The sequence below is a fragment of the Pogona vitticeps genome, chromosome 1 (assembly GCF_051106095.1).
Source record: "Pogona vitticeps strain Pit_001003342236 chromosome 1, PviZW2.1, whole genome shotgun sequence".
Taxonomy (NCBI): Eukaryota; Metazoa; Chordata; class Lepidosauria; order Squamata; family Agamidae; genus Pogona; species Pogona vitticeps.
The window spans coordinates 344,397,839-344,418,424 of NC_135783.1; the positions used below are offsets into that span (position 1 = coordinate 344,397,839).

General features: G+C 41.7%; 1 protein-coding gene across 3 annotated transcripts; it reads right to left on the reverse strand.

The window, feature by feature from the left end:
* Positions 1-8,362: 8,362 nt before the first annotated feature.
* On the reverse strand, positions 8,363-20,373 carry CDCA4 (cell division cycle associated 4). 3 transcript variants are annotated; one of them, XM_072986758.2, is made up of 3 exons: positions 20,228-20,373; positions 15,309-15,393; positions 8,363-11,270 (listed from the first exon to the last, which is right to left on the reverse strand). In XM_072986758.2, the coding sequence occupies exons 2-3, from the start codon at positions 15,345-15,347 to the stop codon at positions 10,521-10,523; spliced, it is 789 nt and encodes a 262-aa protein (XP_072842859.2). In that variant the 5' UTR covers positions 15,348-15,393; positions 20,228-20,373; the 3' UTR covers positions 8,363-10,520. The 3 variants fall into 3 exon arrangements, with proteins under 3 accessions (XP_072842859.2, XP_072842860.2, XP_072842861.2); XM_072986759.2 differs by having other exon boundaries at positions 20,210-20,346; XM_072986760.2 differs by having other exon boundaries at positions 20,221-20,329.
* Positions 20,374-20,586: the final 213 nt, after the last annotated feature.

Below are 20,586 nucleotides of genomic sequence, written 5' to 3' on the forward strand. Positions count from 1 at the left end.
CTCGCAATTTAAAAATAAATCCAAAACCTAGCCATTATGCGATCACCCACAAGGTAGAGTTCCAGGCTGTCATAATATTTCAGAAGCCTATTAACTGACTAAAATTCATAATTACTTACTGCAGACATACAGAGGGGGAAAAACTTCTATGCTTTTGAAAAAACAGAACACACTTCAGTGGTTTTAAGGTGCTGCATATACATATTCCATGCATTCTGTACATAATTTTTCCTAATGTATCTGGTTAATTAATTAATTAGGGGTGCTTTTTAGTTAATCGAAAAGGCTCTTGTAGTTAATCTTACCTAAATAATCCAATACATTTTGAAGCTTTAGGATTTGCAAGATCCAACTGGACTGGGATGGATAGATATCAGCTAAGACTAAGACATGGATAGTAGACTGAGCTACCCAAAGCAACATCATCACTTTCATGCATGGTTAAGAGGAAATTTAGCTGTATTTCTCTGGGTGTACCTTCCACATGAGTATGATGACCAGGCATTAGCACCCAACATGATACAGAAAATGTGTGGGTTCATGGATCTTTCAGGTCTCATAAGTGACAAAATTAGCCTCCCTTAAAAAGTTTCCCCTTCACATTACTATAAAAACTGGTCCTAGCTTCAGAACATCTTGATTAGGAGGTACCACCACAACCTCTTAGACTTCACTGTTGAACTTAGCGGTGATCCTCACAGTAGCTGGGCTGCAGGAAGAGAGTAAAGTACCCACCATCCAGCAACCGTATACCATTGAGATGAATAACTTTTTGTAGTGGGAAGTTATCTGTTGGGTAGCTTGGTCTCACATGGACAATTGACATCCATTAGCTTTTAGAAGATCTGCTCCTAGTAAGATGAAATCTTTTAGAATGGGTTTACTGACATGGATCAACCTGGATTTGTTGATTTCCCCTAGATACTGTACAGTATGTGTTCAAGAAAACTGTCACTGAGTGACTGCACTTCGGAATTTGCTAACATGCCTTTTACTTTTGTTAGTTAAGTGGTGGTAGGTGAGAGATTTTTCACACATCCTTTGGGTGAGGGAAAGGTAATACATGTGTCTAACATGACAGACTGTCCGGAAATTCTGCAGTAAAAAATAAGAAAATCCCATTTAACAAGTACTGCTCACAACTACAACCCAGTTGCCCCTTCCCTCTTTTAAACGGCTTCACTGTGGCTATTTGTTCACCCAATGGCACTTTCCTAAAAAACATTTGCACAGTCAAAAGATGGTGGCCCAAATCTGTAGCCTGGGCAAAATTCTATGTATGCCTCTGAAATCTGTGGAGAGCAATTCAAGTCAATAATTAAACAATGTGATGACTCAGAGTAAATCACTGCTAAGCAACAGTCTTTCTGGTTTTACGTCTTTGCAGAGAACCGTTCAAGATTAACCCTTTCTGTTTAAAACATATGCACTATGCAGGGATTACAACAGAACGTTAAGACCAGTTTTATAAAATCACCAGAATCAACTTTTTCATGTGCTGTACTATTCCAGGCTATGCAGGATTTATCTAAAAGAAACCAACCCTTTGCTGTGCATAGGGCAAGACTGCAACACACACACACACATCCCAAGGGGATGGCAGGAAGCAACTACTCACACAAAGGAGCAATCATTAACAATTTGATAGTCTTAGTCCTGTGTTACAGAAGCATTGTCATGTTGTCTATTGTCTGTAGCCTCACTTGGTCTTGGCAAGATGTACTGTATAAATACACAGGCCATGTTTTTGCACTCCTGTATCTGAGGAAATGGATTTTGATCCAGAGCGCTCACACTGAAATAAAACTCTGTCTTTAAAGTGCTACAATATTTTGCCTTTTTTCTCCCCTAACCCCGCCTGCTTTCTTTTGCCAGCTCGCTCTGGAAATGGCCATCCTTCCTGCTGTTTTAAACAGTACACTCTCAGAAAAGCTTTATCAGCTAGTTCTGCCAAAGATCTAACTACTGTTATATGGAAACTCATATGATCAAAGCCCAAGGGGGCTGGCTGTTACTACAAGAACCAACCTAGGAGGGGATGCGGGGGGGGGGGCTTTCATATTTTCTTGTCCACTGTTTCTCTCATCCAAATTATCTCCCAAGACGTCTCCATCATCAACATTTTTATAAAAACATGTTTAGAATCTTACAGAGGAAGCAGCCTGAGCAGGGTGAAATTTGAAAGAAAGAAACAGAAGGCAGGAGTAAGCACCCCACCCTTCCAAATCTTCCCCACCCAAGGCTATTTTAAAAAAGAAGGAAGGGAAAAAAAACTCTACTAAGCTTTGTTAATACATTTTTGTGTTCTATCACAGCTAGGCTTTCAAGATTTCTGCATTGACAGTGGACAGAAATATAGCACACTGGTAGCAAATCATTTGGTAGTTACAACGAGCAGGCTGAAATCCAGAGGTGAGTCATAACTGGAATAGTCCAGTTGAATCAATAAGGCTGTTGACTCACCAAGTTGCCACTGATGTGATGGGCCTAGTCTAGCTGTGACTTACTACAGTACTGGATTTCAGCCACTGAGCTGTGTTGTTGTTTAGTCGTTTAGTCGTGTCGGACTCTTTGTAACCCCATGGACCAGAGCACGCCAGGCCCTCTTGTCTTCCACTGCCTCCTGGAGTTGGGTCAAATTCATGTCAGTCGCTTCGATGACCCTGTCCAACCATCTCGTCCTCTGTCGTCCCCTTCTCCTCCTGCCTTCACACTTTGCAATAGCAGGGTGTTTCCCAGGGAGTCTTCTCTTCTTATGAGCTGTAAGGCTCATTTAAACATAGAGATCAAGGGTGGGCAATGTGTAGCCCATGGCCCCCCAAAAATATTTTAATAAAAAAAAAACCACCAAAAAGTGGAAATTTGAAAATTTCCTGTGAGCTTTTGGAACTCCAGAGGCAATCTTTCTATGTTTTAAAGGGCCACTAGCATTCCCAGTGCTTTTTAACTTTCTAAAAAATATATTTTGGGCTCCCTGGGGGCCACAAGGAGGGTTCCAGTAAAACAGAAGAAAGCCATTTGGTTTTGTCAAGAAAAATGTGTGTGTGGGTGATCACAATAAGGTTGTGGTCCACCATGGTCTGGTAAATGGGTTTGTGGGCCCAGCCACTTGTCCAATACAGTGGTGCCTCGCTTAACGATTACCTCGTTAAACGACGAAGCCGCTTGATGGTGAGTTTTTTGCTATTGCTTTTGCGATAGCAAAACAATGTTCTAATAGGAAAAATTATCTTCACAATGATCGGTTCCCTGCTTCGGGAACCAATCTTTCACTAGACGATTATTTTCTTTTTTTTTTTAATTTAAGGGGTGACAAAAAGGAAAAGGGGACTTAGGAATTTATGGGTGGCACATGACCTCAGAAAAACTGTCCAATGGGTTTTAAAAATTCGCTTGACGATGATTTCACTTAACAGTGATTTTGCTGGAATGGATTAATGTCGTCAAGCAAAGCACCACTGTAGTGGCTTCTGGAGTGCCATTTTATCCTGAGGAAAAGAAAAGGCTTTCATCCTTTGTGAATACATAAATTATTTTTGGCAAAGGAGGAATTACATTTGGATTAATTTTACATTTTTGAAGACCCAGTGGGAAGTACAATGTACATTCACAAAATTAGCCACTAGGAGGTTGTGATATGTGAGATCAGAACAGGCAGGAGAAAGAATGAATCTATTTGGTTTCCCGCAAACATTTGCACCTTAAGAAATGGAAAACAATGGATATAAAAATTAAGGATGTCATTTGGATTTTTAAAATCCCGATTCCTGAAGCTGAGACTCCAATACTTTGGCCATCTCATGAAAAGAGAAGAGTCCCTGGAAAAGACCAAACTCCAGGAAGCAGTGGAAGACAAGAGGGCCTGGTGTGCTCTGGTCCATGAGGTCACAAAGAGTTGGACATGACTTAATGAGTAAAGAACAACAAAGTGTGGGTCCCTTGAGGTGGAACTACCAGAATGGAGAATTTTCAAAGTTGGGAGTTGAAATAATATGAATGGCACACTTCTAATAAACATGCAATATAATTTAGTCAAAGAATCTTATTCCTACTCTTAATCTTAGACCTCCAGAGCTGGGAAGGACCTTATAGGTAACTGAGTTCAGCTTGTATCAAGGAGGCAGAGTGGAGAAATGCCTCTGCCCGAACTTGTGGTGTATCAGAGCTTGGAACTAGCTATACTGTTTCAAGGATTATCAAAGTGGTAATCCAAAATGTATATTTTCTAAGCTCTACGGACCCATTGCAAGTAAAACAAATCAACCTCTCCCAAGTGAGCACTTTCCATAGGTCTCAGACTACACTCTCCATCACCCAGCAAGCCAACTAAGTGTGAGAGATAATGTATGATAGAGTTGAAACAATTTGATGACATATTTGGGTGGCTGGAGTGTAAATTGTTCACTTCTGATGCACAGCCAGACTAAATCAACCCAATACCTGGTTTATTTCTTCCAACTGCTTTCATAACAATGTTCATTTGGCTTTCTAAAATTGCTGGTTCATCCTCAAAGGATTTTGAAAAGAATGTCATCCTCAGGTGATGCTTAATTGTTCAAAATACTGTTTCCGTTTTGTCTTTTTTTATCTTGCCCAGATAATAAATTCCGGGCTGATTTTTCAGCATCATAGGCATCCTTCAGTCTCGAGAGACTATGGTAACGTGCTCTGTATGGAGGACTTGGAACAGCGTCTAGTGTTTTGACGCTGTACGTGAAGCTGAATTGTCCTCTCCAGGGCACGAAGCCTGAGTAAAATTAATATGGAGGATATGTAGGCTGTTACCCAAGCAGCAAATCCCCCCTCTCCATGCCACTGAAATAGTCCAATAGAAAGGCAAGAGCCAATACAACTGGTTTCAGTGATGTCGCAGGAGTTGACAGAACGACACGAACTGCCTCTGGGACTCTGGCTCCGGTTTTGCCTTGAGGTTGACTCCTGAAGCCTTTTCCATCCGTGGATACAGCCACAAGGCACTGGAGGTTTGAAGTCAAGAGTTTTCCTTCTCCTAGACAGGCTGCCTTCCAGGGCTGACCACCTACCCGGCCTGCTCCCTCACGGCATGGAGGCCGATGGCGGCGCCTCAGTGGGGGTTTGAAATCATTGTCTATCTTTCCAAACTATTGATTAGGTCCTCCAGAAAGTCCTGGGGGCTGATCATTCTGCTTCCCGGGGCTTCAAGATGAACTGGAGCCCTGGAAACCAAAGGCCGCGCAGGACTGCTCTAGCCTTACATCTGCAGCTGGAACTCGCTGTAGATGCTGGGAGCAGGTTCTCTGACGTCGCCCCTACCGTGGGTAGGCGAAGGCAAAGGGGACCTGGGTCGAAGATGTTCAGCTTCCTCTGAAGTTGAGGGCATCTCCAGAGGTCTGTCCGGGTCAGAGGGCAGGTCCTCTCAGGAGACATCTTGGCTGCTCCTGGTTCTGCTGGGGGGCTGCACTTCCAGCGAATCCCACGAAACTGAAGCTTCTGCTGGAGCTTTCAGCTGCTCCTCCTCTTTTTGATGTTCCTCAGAGATTCTCTCAAGATCATCAGCAGGGCCTTCCGGGTCCCCAGTGTTCATTGAACCCAAGGAAGCTGAAGTCCTCAAGTCTGCCTTTACCTCCTGCTCCTTTTCCTCTTGAGGCTCCTTTTTCCCCCCTCCACAGTGGCATTTCAGGTTCCATCTCGACCTCTGAGGTACCTCCACAGAAAAACATGCACCACCTCCACGTATGCCTGAAAGCCCGAAGGATCTTTCTGAGTCCCATCACTGCAAATATTTGCTCTGGAGAGCCACAAAACAAGGGAGACCAGCAGCTCCTCTTGCTTGCAGCTCAGTCCTGGGCACAAAAAGTGCTAATCTTCAGCAGTGCTCACCTTAGTTTAAATTTCCCTTTTATTTCTTGGTTCTTCTGTAAGAGATCTCTTCTGTTTCTTTGCAATAGTTACTATAACAGTTCCCTTTTACCTCTATCCCTATCAGCAAGTCACTGAAAAGTTGCATTGAGGATTCTGTCTGCATTTGCTACCTTTTAATTTTGTTTCTCATCCGTCATTAACAACTTAAAGTTTTACCAGTCCTCTATTGATGCTTTATATATATGCTGAAATCCTGCTGAACATAGGGTAGTATAAAGTTACCTCTGCATAAGTTCATAGGGAATTACAGGCAGTCCACATATCTGATTGTGCAACTATCAGAAGCACCAGAGTACAATTAATGAGTATATCAGATAATTTTCACCCAACATCAAGAGTGTCTGATGCAGCTAACATCAAGACTTCCATAATACATGTTTGAGGATGCAGAGTACACTGACATAGGTATGAAGTTGCCATTTCTTCTGACAGTGCGAAAATTCCATTTTCTAAGGTTAACTTTGGTTATGCCAGCTCCACACTAATTGTTCTAGAATGTTTCACTAGTAGCTGAGATAATTTGAGCTCTGTTTTGGGCTCTTGCTAGCCTACTCATTCCTCACATCCATACTGGCACTGGTCTCCAGGACCGCCATTGTGTTCTGTCCTCACTGGTGAGGTCACAAACAACCAAAGGGATGTCATGGTTGCTGTAAGATTAGCAAACACATTTGTGGGACAGTATGAGAGAGAACATGCCTGTTCAAACTGTTTGACCATTCTGTTCTCTCCTTCATCTGCTACATGTATTAACAATACAATGGTGTTAACTTTAAATAAAGTCTTTTTTTTTTTTTTACTTTTTCCAACTTCTACACTCTGCAATTGATTCATCTGAAATGTTGGGAGAAATTTACAAATACATGGTAGACCAGACAAATCAAGCCTGATCTTTGAATAGAAGCAAAAATAGTTAAATTGATGCTATTGTTAGATTAGATTAGGCATCCTTCAGTCTTGAGAGACTAGGGTTAACGTGCTCTGAATAGAGGACTTGGAACAGCATCTAGTGTGGCTGAGGAGGCCAATTTAAGAGTGACAATCCCTTCCACACTGAAGACAAATACAATCTGTCCCCTGTGCAGCTCCCTGATTCTGCTGGTTTTGGGACTGCCTCTTTGCCTTGGCCTGCTGGATGAGTGTCTCTTCAAAACGCAAGAGGCCATGATGCACCGTCTGCCTCCAGGCTGAACGCTCAGAGGCTACTGTATTTGGGGCATATTATGAGAAAATAAGGCTCACTTGAAAAAGACAATTAGGAAATATTGACAGTAGGAGGAAATGACGAAGATGCAACACCAGATGGATTGAGCAATCCTGCTAAGACCTCAGCTGGATTGCTAATAATAAAGCCTTTTTGAGAGTAATTAATTCATAGGGTCACCGTTAGTTGAGTGACTTGACAGTGCAACACAGAAACCACAGTAGTCTGTCTTATACTGCAGAATGTAACCTAAATGAATAATTTTAAAATCACAAGCCAGTATCTAATTAAATAAATCATTACTTTGGAATTAACAGATTAAATTATTGTTTACACCAACAAAGAAGTGGCAGAGTAAGCATGTTTCTACCTGTAGATATGGTATCATAGTGGATACCTATTGAAGAGGCCAAATTCCTTCCCATAAGCCTGTAAAAGCTACTTGTCCGGAGTGGCCATGTTTGACGAGGAATTCTAGTAGCTGTACTTTTTTAAAAAGTAACTATCACAAGCCTAATGTTTATTGATTGATTGATTGATTGATTGATTGATTAAATTTATACCCCCCGCCCATTTAGACCAAGTCTACTCTGGATGGCTTACAATAAAAATAGCATAAAAGCAATTAAAAACAGCAATTTAAAACAACAATGATATCGTTCAAGATGGAAAAAAAATAAAGATAGAAAAATAAAGATCAACTAGTGACAGGAGGGAAGGCCTGCCTAAAGAGCCAGGTCTTAAGTTGGAAATGGAAATGGTTTTATCTGTCTGTTAAAAACATTTTTAAAGGCATATATAGCAAGAAATCTTTGGCTTATTGGCCAGGATCTTATTGCTGATGGCTCTTAAAAACACCCAGCGAGTGAGGCAGGCAAATCTCTGGAGAAAGCAGTCACATTCTTAAATACTGGAAAAATAACACTATATTGTAGCAGATCATAACAACAGCAGAAAAAGCTGTGCCACCTTTCAGAAAAATGTCAATATTCGTATTAGGATAACATCTTTATCAGATTTTAAAAAGAACAAAAATATATACTGGTTTTTGAGCAGGTGTTATCCCAATATGGCTTGGAGAATGATATAGTGATCAAATAAAATTATACATGTCTAAGCTAACTACTTATAATACTGATTAATTTTATGAGACCCCTTCTTAAACCAGTACCTGTGGTAAACATTTCTTTAATGGAAGCTGATGATTAGCATAGAATTTATTGAATTGAAAAGAAAAATAGCTGAAGAGCAAAGTAGTCAATTCATAGTCAGCTTTAATATAAAAAACATTAATCATCTTCAAAAGCATTAGAAAGGTCCCCGTACAAACTGCATTGTCTGGCACAAAACCAAGTTACAGAAATAGGTATCTACTTGCCAAGACTAGAAAAATGTACAATGCCATTTTCAAATCTGTTGCTTCAAAAGCACTTAAATTATTAAGGCTGCAATTGTGAAACCACTTCCTTGTAAGCAGCCCTATTTAGCTCAGGTGGGGCTAGTTATGGAAAGTGGTTTCAGGCTGCAACCTAAACTAAGACAAAGACACTTAGCTATATATGCACAAGGCAAGGATCTTAATGCTTGGAAGAATTCTTCTGGTTGTGCATGGTTTCAAAGGTGCTCCCAAGGTAATCCCTTTGCACAAAGATACACTTGCAGCATCTATTATCCTCTGTTGGGCAATAAGGCGTTCAATATTTTAACTTTTTTTGTTTGTTATTCTATTGTAACTGCAGAAATCAGAATGTTTTAAAAAGCAGTATTTCCAATTCTCACCAATGCAAACTGAGGTGAAGTAGCTAAAATTGCTGGTTAAAGGGCAGAAACAGCCCATAACAGACAAAAAACCCACAAACTTTTATGAAAAGGATCAGAGTGCTGACAGGTTTTTTCCTCCTTTTCCCATTATTACTTTTCTGTATGTATAGCATTTGCCAAGGCAAGAGTGCAACCTTATTGCAAATATTATCACAGTATGATGCACCTTCTTGCCATAAACCGCTTTTAGAAGTTAAGACAATTCACATGTAGAATGCATCTTTTTCTAGAATACTAACCTGTTGTTAACTCTGCCAAATATACATTTATTCCTTGGCATGAGCAGAAAAAATTGTCTGGAGAAAGTCTTGAAAGGCCTCTGTAACAGTGATGTCCTAATTAGTGCAAGGTAGGGTTTTTCTCCCTACTCAAAAGCAGAACAAAGTAGGATGGTAGACTTCAGCCCAATCATTCACTTGATGACACATACATATAAATAGTTATAAATAAAACCCATAGTTTATGCTTGAATGTAACAAAAGCATGGCTTGAATCAAAGTGTAAATACATCAAGAGCTCTTCCGGCAAATGACATCTTTTCCAATGTTCAATTATCAAGAATATCTTGACTCTTAATATTAATAGTACTTCAAGATCAAATGCTGACAATTGCCCCTACATCCATGTTTTTTATGTATACACTTTTTACTGAGCTATACAGATAAACTAATGATGAGAAAAAAAAACCCTTTCAAAGTCATTAAAAAAATACAACTGCAGATATTCCAGGATACTAAATAAGCAGTCAGCAGAAGATTTGTAGCAAAAATATATTTTCAGAAAATAGATGAAATATTTTGAACACTGATAAACACTTTTTAAAAACTATAACTATATTTAAAAACAGAATATAAGAATGACAGAAAAGCTAGCTGGGAAGATTGGAACCACTGCTTTATAGAATCTAAGTCAGTGAAGTATTCAGTTGGAGTTAAACACAGAGAGAAGCCAAATCTTTGGTCCGCAAACCAATTACTTAAAGTAGTCCCACTAAAATTAACAGATACTGTAGGAGCAAATACCAAGGGAATCTGGAAATTCTCAGACCAGACAGTATGTTTTGAGGATTTTACAGCCATGCTCTTTATTTGAAGGACTTACCTATCTAGCACTGGCACCTTGTCGAGGGAGACAAGATGATCAACCAAGGAATCCTGCTACATTTATGTCCCTTAATGCTAGAAAGGATTGGGAAAACAATTTTGTTTTTTAAGGAGGGGAACATGTGTGGGCATCATACAGGAGCTTCCAGATTTTTTTAAAGAATGGGTTAGGCCTCCACTGAGACAACAGTTTCCAAGGCAACATTAAAAAACAAAAACAAAACAAACAAAAAACCCAACAAACAAAACCCCTGGAAGGCTTACTGAGCTTATGTTAACTCGTAGACATGTATAGAATACTTTGTCAGAATTGGAGTCACTGAAAAGATATACTCAAATAGCAGGCTAATTTTATACACCAACACAACTTTGCAAAAGAAGTGCTTTTTTGGGTGGGTGGGGGAAGGATATCACTTGCAGCTTTTTGAAGACAAACTATTGGAAGTTTTACTAGTCAAGATCTGGCTGCCTGAAAGGGTTCATCCTTTATCTCAAGATTCAACCAGAATCTCCACAAAATGATCAAGCTCATTAAGATCAGATTTACAATTAGAATTAGAATTTGCAGTACCTTGAGGAAATGTTTCAAGTACATCACAGTGTCCCATTTTTGTACTTCCCATCATTCCTGTTAATACTGTATCAAGATTGTAATAGGAGCTGTCAACTTCTGAAAAAAGATCTTCAACAGAATCAGGAGTTTTTGTTTCTAAGGTTTCAAATATTTGATCTAACGACTTATGGAAGTTTCCCCTATTATCTGGAGGGCTCTCAATTTCCCATACATTGGCCTGCAGATTTCTTGGAGGCAGTAGTGGAGCAGGTCTTAAAATCTCTACATTTTCTTGTGATGGCGTGTCCTCAAAGTCTTTTGAGAAGCTGCTATAACCTTGAATAAGCTTTTCTTCAGCTTGTTCCTTGGAGGAACGGCACAGGATATCTGTTGAAACTAGACGGTCTAAAGAGGCTGGTCCTGAACTCTGTGCATTTATCATTTGCCAAGTTCCATCCTGAGTCATTTCCTCTTGAATCTGCCGTACTGTATTGGCTATTAGCACTGAACGATATAGATTAGGTTCAACAAGCATGTGGCAGAGTTGAAGCTTAACCAAAGACATGTCCAGCAGCGATTGCCGCTGAAGGTTATATGAAGGAATAGCTTTAAAACCAGCTAAAGTTCCTTCAGTATCTTCCTCTCCGTCAATACATTTCCTTTTCAGTCCGCGAACAAACATTGTGTCCTGTTGAAAGAAGAGCAGGATGCTATTATATCATAAATTCAGGCATGGCTTCTGAAAGGTTTACCATTTTCAAATCAAAGCAGCTTGACTACAATACCAACATTAATAGAAGAAATTCTTATTTTAGAAATGGAAGTCAAAATTTGGCAGTCACACCAGAAATGGAAACAAACCAGCTTTTCACAACTCAATTATACTGCAGTTACTTATTTTGAAAAAAAAAAAGCTTGTTAGGTCACTTCTTCATGTGATTGCTGAACACAGTGAGACTTGATCTATACAGCGCAGCAGCCATCTTAATGGGGATGATTCTGCATAGTCATTTTGTTCCAAGGCAATTGTCCTGGGACCAATGAATAACTTATGAATTATTTAAATGCAAGGTTCATTCCGACATCATGGCACCAGCAAACAGCATCTTCACATTAGTAGTAGTAAAATAGGCCTCTGTTCCATCTTTAGATTACATGAAGAATCAAACTTAATGAACTCTCTCCACCAAGACAGGAGAATGTTTCAGCCTGTCCCAACGTTCCTTCTAAGCTGCAGAGCACTGTATTAGTGATGCACACTAATAGTTAGTGTTGCTGCTCATTTGGTTCCGATTGCAACTGGAACTTTTGTGCACACGAAGGCAGGGTTTCTGCCCAGTGCTGGTTGAAAATTACAGGAAATGTTGGTCTGTTTCTCTAGTTTTGAATGCCATCTGCAAAGGTTCTCTAGTTTTCAGAAACATTCCAAAATAAATGGTAGGCTGAAGAGCGCTGTGGCAACACTACTTTCAAAGTCTTTCCCATCCTCAAAGCTGATTCCCCCTATGAAGTCTCTTTTACTCCTACCACTATTTTCTTAGAACACATAACTGCTTAGGAGACAAGAGACAAAAAGAAAGCCCAGGAAAAAAAACTCAGCAAGGCATCCATGCAAACATACCTGGCCTTCGCCCTCAGCCCAGCTTCCTAGGGAAAAGGGTCCAGGGTCCTGGGACACGCTCTTTTAAAGCAGGAAGTCCCACCCCTAGGCCCCACCCCCAGGACATGTGTCTCCTTTCCATTGGACCATTTCAGCAATGTGGAGAGGGAGGATCTGCTGCTTGGGTAACAGCTTATCCTCCATATTACCTTACCCGGCCTTCATGCTCTGGAGGACACTCCTCAATTCAGAGCATGTTACCATAGTCTCTCGAGACTGAAGGATGCCTATGCTATAACAGCTTAAAAAAACCCTCTGACCTATCCCTCTTTCCTTCACCTTGAGCCTATATTCCTTCCAGTTAACGAGTTTCTATGGCATTTAATTCCGACTGTATATCCAAAGAAATATATAAGTGGTTGGATGATTATTTCCTGTGCAAGGCTATGGTTGGACAAAGGTGGCAAAAAGCTGACCCAGCCAGATGCCAGCTCAGCAATCAGATCCAGAGTTGGGTACAAAAACATATGTAGTCTTCAAACCTGGTTCTGCACTGAAAGTATAACATCTTTTGGAGAAGGAAAGCCCACCTAATCCCTAAATCAACTGTGTTGCATTATCTCCATCTTTTCTGGATTGCTACTTTAGTCTGTTCAGCTCCAACTGGATAGTCATAGACTGCTGTTATGTGACTAAGACATAGAATGATGAAAGGTCTTTGGCAGAGTCCACGGTTAAAGAGCCCTGTTCCTGTACCTCAAATATGTATAAAGAAAAAAAGTGCAAAAGGGAGAGGGGGGTCCTTGGGACTGAAGCCTATGCTGAAAGCACATTCAGAATTCCTTAAAATATGTTACTTATAAGGGCGTACCATTTGTTGTTTTGGACTCTAATTCCCACGATTCTGAGTTCCTGCTCACAGACACATACCTACCTACACAGACATATATCTCACTTCCCTGAAACTGGGCCTGTCTTCCAAGAATGGCTTTGACCTACATCCTCTAGAAAAGGAGACTGCCCCACTGTTTCCAGGTATTTGTTCAAAGTGTAGTTCATTGGGATGCTCTTTATACACCCTAATAGACAGCAAGATTACACCTCCTACTTAGGCCTCCCAGGAAGCAGTGGGATAGTTCTCCTTTTCTGCAGGAAGTAGGCCCAAGACAGTTTGATACACAACCCTGTTCCAGGGAAGTGAAATGTAGGAGTGCCTGTGAACTGGAACTCTGCTTGGGGAATTCCGAGATAGATCTGGGAGTTTGAAACAGCACACTTCTGATTACTGACCTCTGCCACACTGTGACTAAAAAGGCATGCTGCGATCCAGGAATCTGAAATAATTCCCAGTGCAGTTTTTAATGCACAGTATATACACAGAACACCAGTAATATTCAGCTACAGTTGGACTTACCTGATCATGTTTTTGTTTATGGGGCTGAAGCTTCACTGAAGAACAGCTCATTTTTAAAAGCCACTTCCAAACTCCCCTTCTTCAGTGTCGTATCATAGAAAGTATTTCTAGGAATACCAGCAGGCTTTGTGGTATCACAGGAGCAATGAATCAGTATAAAATCTGTGTATGTGTGTTAAAGGTTGTGCTCAGCTATGGCCTTCTTATTGATCAGAGAGCACATTTATACAATGTATTGCATACATGAAGAGGTATCACACTGATTTTTGCAATAGAAACCAGTATTGGCTATATTTAGTGCCATTTTTGTTGAGTTCTACCACAGTCAAGTTATAATACAAACCAAACTGCCTTGCACATACAGTTCTGGGCAAAAAGCTGGCAAATAGATGGTACCCTCAATTAGCATAGCACAGAACTGGTACTTTACAAAGTCAGTAAGTTAAAACGTAATTCCTCACACCGAACCAAATTAGCTTCAGCAGGTCTATTCCAGTTTAAGTGTAATTCCACAAGAGACAATACAGCAGCAATTAAACATTTTCTAGTGAGAGCAACTGTGGTGCAGTGGCTGGATGGTTGGGTTTGGACTCAAGAGATCTGGGTTCAAATTGCCATTTGCCCATAGAAGCTACAGTGGACCCTTGACTTACAGACGGCTTGACTTATAGACTTTTGGAGTTACAGACTTCTCTGGCCGCAAAATTTAGGTTTGACTTGCAGACTGAGATTTGACTTACAGACCAGAAAAAAACCAAAATAGAACAAAAACGGCCTGTTACGGGATTAATCGGTTTTCAATGCACTGTAGGTCAATGGAGACTTGACTTACAGACTTTTTGACTTGAGAACCGCCTTCCAATACGGATTAAGTTCTCAAGTCAAGACCCCACTGTAGTTGGTTGTAGGAATGGTAGACCATTCCTTGAACATTTCAGACACCTTGAAGTCTATTAGGGTTGTAGTAAGTCAAACACAGCAAGGCAGCACTTAACAAATTGAAGACATACAAGGGGACAATTAAAAAACAGCAACAGCTGTGATGAATCAGGGATCTGAAACATGCTGGTAAACAATGGATCTTTTTTTCTTTGTATTCTCGAAGGCTTTCACGATTTGATGGTTGTTGTGGGTTTTTCAGGCTCTTTGGTCATGTTCTGAAGGTTGTTCTTCCTGACTTTGCGCCAGTCTCTGTGGCCGGCATCTTCAGAGGACAGGGGTCAGAACTCTGCCCAGAACACAGAGTTCTGACTCCTGTCCTCTGAAGATGCCAGCCACAGAGACTGGTGAAATGTTAGAAAGAACAACCTTCAGAACACGGCCAAAGAGCCCGAAAAACCCACAAGAACCATCTTTTTCTTTCTTTCTTTCTTTCTTTCTTTCTTTCTTTCTTTCTTTCTTTCTTTCTTTCTTTCTTTCTTTCTTTCTTTCTTTCTTTCTTTTCATTTATATATTGCCTGTCCCCAAGGACTGGGAAATATGGTGGCTCATCACAAGACTAAAAATCATACAACAGGTTTTATCTACTAAATTAAATAATATTAAAACACAATTAGATATAAGTGAATGTAATCTCGGCCTGCTGCCTAATAAGCAGGACTCTTTTCCAGGGAGTCCTCTCTTCTCATGAGATGGCCAAAGTATTGGAGCCTCAGCTTCAGGATCTGATGTCTACTAGACAAACTTTAATCACTCACTTAAAAGTTACTTACCAATAATTGTGTTTGATGCAATCCTTCCTCTTCCCCCATATTATGGACCAAGATTCCATACAGCAAGTATTACAGCACCACGTACCTGGGTAATAAATGGAGTTTTGATAACATAAGACAATTCTTAGCACATACAACAAAGATATGTACCAAAAGAACCATTTTAATTGTTCCAATAAACAGTCTTTCCCATTTACAAGCTGGACCAGTAAGGTCCAGGAAAAAAATCTGTATTTTATAATCAGCAGCATCTCCAGATATAACCATATTCATTAGCATGGCTACAAAATTTAACCTTGACATAGAGTGGGTGAGGAAGTATGTGGTGTTTGGGCCTTTAGACCTTGCCCATTCTTGAGGAATAGCAAAGCATTTTCCGTCCACTGGAATGGGCCCAGATTTAGCTGTACTGTATAAAACTAAGTTGGTGGGAAGGGGCTTCTTTACACCCCATGGCAACTCTGATACTGACACATTGCAGGAAGCATACATTCCACGCTGAATGAAGTGAGCTGTGGGGGTTTCCCAAAATCTGACAAAGGCATCTTCCGCCATCTTTCCATGCCACAGATGAGCTGAGGAAGGAAATACAGCCAAGAGTGGAGCCATAATTAGCTGTGTTTAAAAGTTTGTGGAGCCCCACATGTGTTGAGGGCTCCACCCTTTCTATCATCTTTGTAGTCATGGAAACTCAACTGTTTGAAGACAGAGAGGCTGCTGTACCTAGAGAGCCCCCCCAATCAGGATTCTGACTCATATGGAGAGCTTACTTAGGTACTGCAGCCTCCTCCTTCCTTTTAAGTATACTGTACATGCTAAAGAATATATCCCCTTGAATTAATAGGATTGACTTGACTGAACATGTTTAAGGTTGTGCTCTTAGTTATTTCTCCAAAGGGGGCAGTCTAATGCGTTATGTTTCAGCAAGATCAGAATGGCAGTCTTGAAGATCAGAAAAATATATAATACTATTAGAAAGACATAAGGAACAAGGCACAAGGAAATGATTGAAAACAGAAAGAAGTCACAAATACGTAGAATAGACAGAACAAGGCCAACAAAATGCAGTCAGAGGGTTGGATTGTAATTTGTGGGATGTTCGCTTCAGTTTTTGCTACAGGTGTGTATTGTAAGTCTACAACTCGAAGAATTTCCCAGGCAGTCAAAATAAGCATGTACACTTTTAGTACTCAGAGGTAAACTAAGCTGTAGACTAGAATTGCCCCTAGATTCCCTCTGGTCTTCTTTGTGCTTTACAGAAGGAGTTGAAGGTGAAAAAGCAATTATGAAGGTTAAATAGCAGAAGGAGGAAAGCTTCCACAGAATTCAACCTGGTGCTAGTAACAAAGGCATCTGGAAGATACTGGAATAAGGCTGCCAAAAGAAGCCACAATATCAGAGGCAGCTTCAAACGATTAGATGGAACTCTTCCATGTAGATCATGGCCTAATTTTTTCAGTACAAAAAGAGTTTTCATTCAAATGTTGAGAATTGCATCCATCTGGCCACCCATCCGTCAGTTGAAAGCATCCGTCAGGACTTTGACTCCTTTTTGTTAGCAGCAGATTTGATGGAGATGTCTAAAGCATCATCTTAGTCAGGCAAAATTGGATCATAAGAACATAAGAAGACCCCTGCTGGATCAGGCCAAGGGCCCAGTTAGTCCAGCTTCCTGTATCTCAGTGGCCCCAACAGATGCTTCTGGGAGCACACGAGACAACTACTGTAGATACCTGTCTCCTGATACCCCTCCCCTACATCTCGCATTTGGAGGTAGCTTCTTTTTAAGCCTGGAGATTATACATCCCCATCATGGCTTGTAACCCGCGATGGACTTTTCCTCTAGTAATCTGTCAATTCCCCTTTTAAAGGCATCTAGGCCAGAAACCATCACCATATCCTGTGGCAACAACATGCTGGTTAAAGAAATATTGTCTTTTGTCTGTTCTCACTCTCCCAACCAGCTGATAAGTTCCAGCTGGTATGGCCTGAGGATGTGGACAAGGCACCTGCATGCTGCAAAGCCACCACCTCCTTTCTAGAACCTTGCCCATCATGATTCCTAACATCAGGAAAGGAAGTGATTGTGGAATGGGCTATTCACATCATTAACGCATCTCTATGGGAGGATCATTTACTTGCCCATTGGAAACCATTATAAGGGTCATTCCAAAGAAATCTAATTTAGCAACATGTGGTCTTAACAACTACAGGCCCGCTTCCATTCCTGGGCAGGATGACTGAGAGGGTGGTAGCTGACCAGTTGCAGGTGTTCTCGGAGGGAATGGATAGTCTATAGATCCATTTCAACTGGGGTTCAAGCCACACTGTGGGACTCAAATGGCATTGGTTGCCCCATAAGACCATTTCCTGAGAGACAAACAGGGGAAGGCTGGTCCTCCTGGATCTTTTGCATCCTTTGATATTGCTGACCATGACCATGTATCCTTCAGGAACAGCTATTGAGTTTTGAACTTGGAGTCTGTTTTTCGGTGGTTCCAGTTTTTTCTTTGGGGGCTGATTCCACATGGTATAGCTTGGAAGGGAATTGTCTATCCCTTGGGACCTTTGTTACAGTGTCCTTTCAAGGAGTAGCCATATCTCCAATGCTTTTTAATATCTGTATGAAATCACTGGGAGAAGTCATATGAAGATTTGGAATTTGTTGCCATCCATATGCAGGTAACACACAGCTCTACCTGTCTTTCACTTCATCTGTAGGTGATGCTGTGCAGCTCCTTAAGTTATCTGGTATCAGATTGATTGGGGGATAGGTATCTGGCCATGAAGGGTTAACACTCCCCAAAGAATCAGGTTTACAGCCTTGGGGTACTCTTGGAAGGCCCAAATTATCTGCTGTGGCCAAGGGTGTCTTTCATCAACTTTGGCTTATTGCCCAGCTGTGCCCTATCTGGATACGAAATGTCTAACAATGGTTCACCCATTGGTGATCTCCAAAATCTACTGTAACACTGTCATGTCTTCATTGGCTCCCTGTTAGTTTCCATGCTCAATTTAATGTATTGGCTTAGGATCTCAATATCTGGGCTGAATGTCTCTCCCACAAAATAGCTGTTTGTCCCACCTGCTCCTTGCTGTCCTTAGTGTTAAGAATGGCAACACCCAAAGAGGAAAAAAAGTGCCAATACTAGGAACCCAGCTTTCTTGAACGCTTCCCCTGGAATAAGCTTCCTACAGGTTTGCCAGGCACAATCCCTCTGTTTTAGGAAGCTAATGAAGACAAAAGTATATAAAACTGCCTGACCTGATCAGATAGGCGGGATATAAAATAAATAAATAAATACTAGTGTATTTTTAACCAGCAATAAGAGTTTATTATATAGTGATGTGATTTTTCTGTATATTGTGAAATGCCCAGAGAGTGATAACAGTAATGGGGCACTAAAATTGTGGAAATAAATAGCTCTAACAAAACCAACAAACTCACTTTGCGACACTCACTCTCCCAACACGGTCTACCTTGTAGGGTAATTGTGCGAACAAGATTGGAAAGCATGTACAGGAGGAAAGCTCACAGGAAGAAAGACAGAATATAAATACAACCAAGTAAGATGGGGCTTAATAGGCAGATATAGGTGACACCTGAATATTGGACAGCATAAGGGATACTCTGTAAAACTTAGATTTCAAAGATTATTTTTCTTCCACAAGAAGTCTTATAAAAGACAAACAGGCAAAAAAAAACCCCAGTAAGAGTATGGAGGGAGTGCATAATGTTTTTTTTTTTACCCCATTGGGATAAAATAATACACAAAACAACTTTAAAATGTGCAAGACAGGTACAAGAGAAGAAATAGGAGGAATACACAAGGTCCCTACCATATGACATTGGAAACAACCAATTTTGTCTAGATTTTTAATGTTATGCCATTTGAGCTTGTTTTAATACTTGGGAAGACTACCAGGGATCTTTAGATAGATCTAGAAAAGAACTTTGCCTGAAGCCACAGCGAGCCACTGCCACTCAGTCAACAATACTGGGATGGTGGGCCCAAACTGAGGGAGCTTCTTGTGTTATACACAGATTAGACAAGTATGACAAATTTGGGGGGGGGGGCTACATCTGTTCTCAGTGAACAGAATCATACCTTCCCTTTCATTCTCTTGTGATCTCTGCAAGTTTCTGTCTCGTAACTCAAGGGACTCTTTTCACTACTTCCTCCCCATCTCCGAGCCATCACCCGTGGGGGTTGGAGAGAGGTGCCAGGGCTGCCTGCGTGAAAGGGCAAACAGGATACTCTCTCTCAATTGTCAGAGAAAGCTGGGTCCAAAAGGGGCCAGAGCGGGTGTGGGGAGGAAAGAAAGTGAAACGAGCCCCTTACAACAGACGCCAAAAAAAAAAGGGGGGGAAGGAAAAGTAAAATAAAATCTGGCACGGGTATGTTTGTTCTATTGCTTATTTTGGACCAGAACTGTAAAACAGTGGCTGCTTAAGAAGAGATGATGTGGCGGTAGTAGGGATGGGGAGAAACAATTTTTTTTCCCGGGAGAAGGAGCGGGAAGACGGAGGCTAAAGAAGGAGGAATATATATATATATATTCTTATGAAGGCGTGAGAGAAAGAGGAGGGAGGGGGATGTGTGGGGAACTGCACGAAGAAAACGAGCTTACTATCTCCCGAGGAAAGAGAGGCGGAGGAGAATTCGTCAGCCTCCCCCACAGTCTTTGGGGCAGCAACGAGGGGGGAGAGGATGATTCACCCCACTCCACCTCCGCGCCGCCATTTTGAAGCCGTGGCTCAGTGACCCAGCGCGGGGGTCTTTTTCCACGGCTAGCACCCAACGGTCCTGCTGCCTTCCTTCCAAGCGCCAGGCCGGAGAGGCCTCCACCCCCCCCCCGCACCCGACCCCTTCACGGCCGCTCCCCTGCCGCCCGCTTACCCGGTACTCACCACCCACCTGCCGTCGCGCCAGCCCGCTCCTGCCTCACCGATCTCCGCGCCTGAGAGAGAAGGGGCGGAGCCAACGGCCGCGGAAGCCCCTCCCCTTTCCCCGCTCCCTCCCACGCCATCTTATTGTCAAACTCCACAAAGAACTAGGCGCCCCGCCCCCTCTCCCTGGGCCGCCTCGCTATTGGGCTTCAGAAGACACCTGAGCGGCCTTCGCTTTTCATTGGCTGGCAGGGAAGGGAGACACTTTTCCGTTGAGATCAAATGTTCCATTAGCCGGAGGGTTCCTACGGCTCTTAGTCCCTCCTCCTTCCCCGCTTTCTCTTGTTCCCGCCTCGCCATTGGTGACGGGAGGGGGGGTTTCCATGA

Coding starts and splice junctions, on each gene's coding strand:
- CDCA4 (XM_072986758.2), bottom strand. CDS start 15,347: ATGGGGGAAGAGGAAGGATTGCATCAAACACAATTATTG. Junction 11,271..15,308: donor TGCATCAAACACAATTATTG/GTAAGTAACTTT, acceptor TTCTTTCAACAG/GACACAATGTTTGTTCGCGG.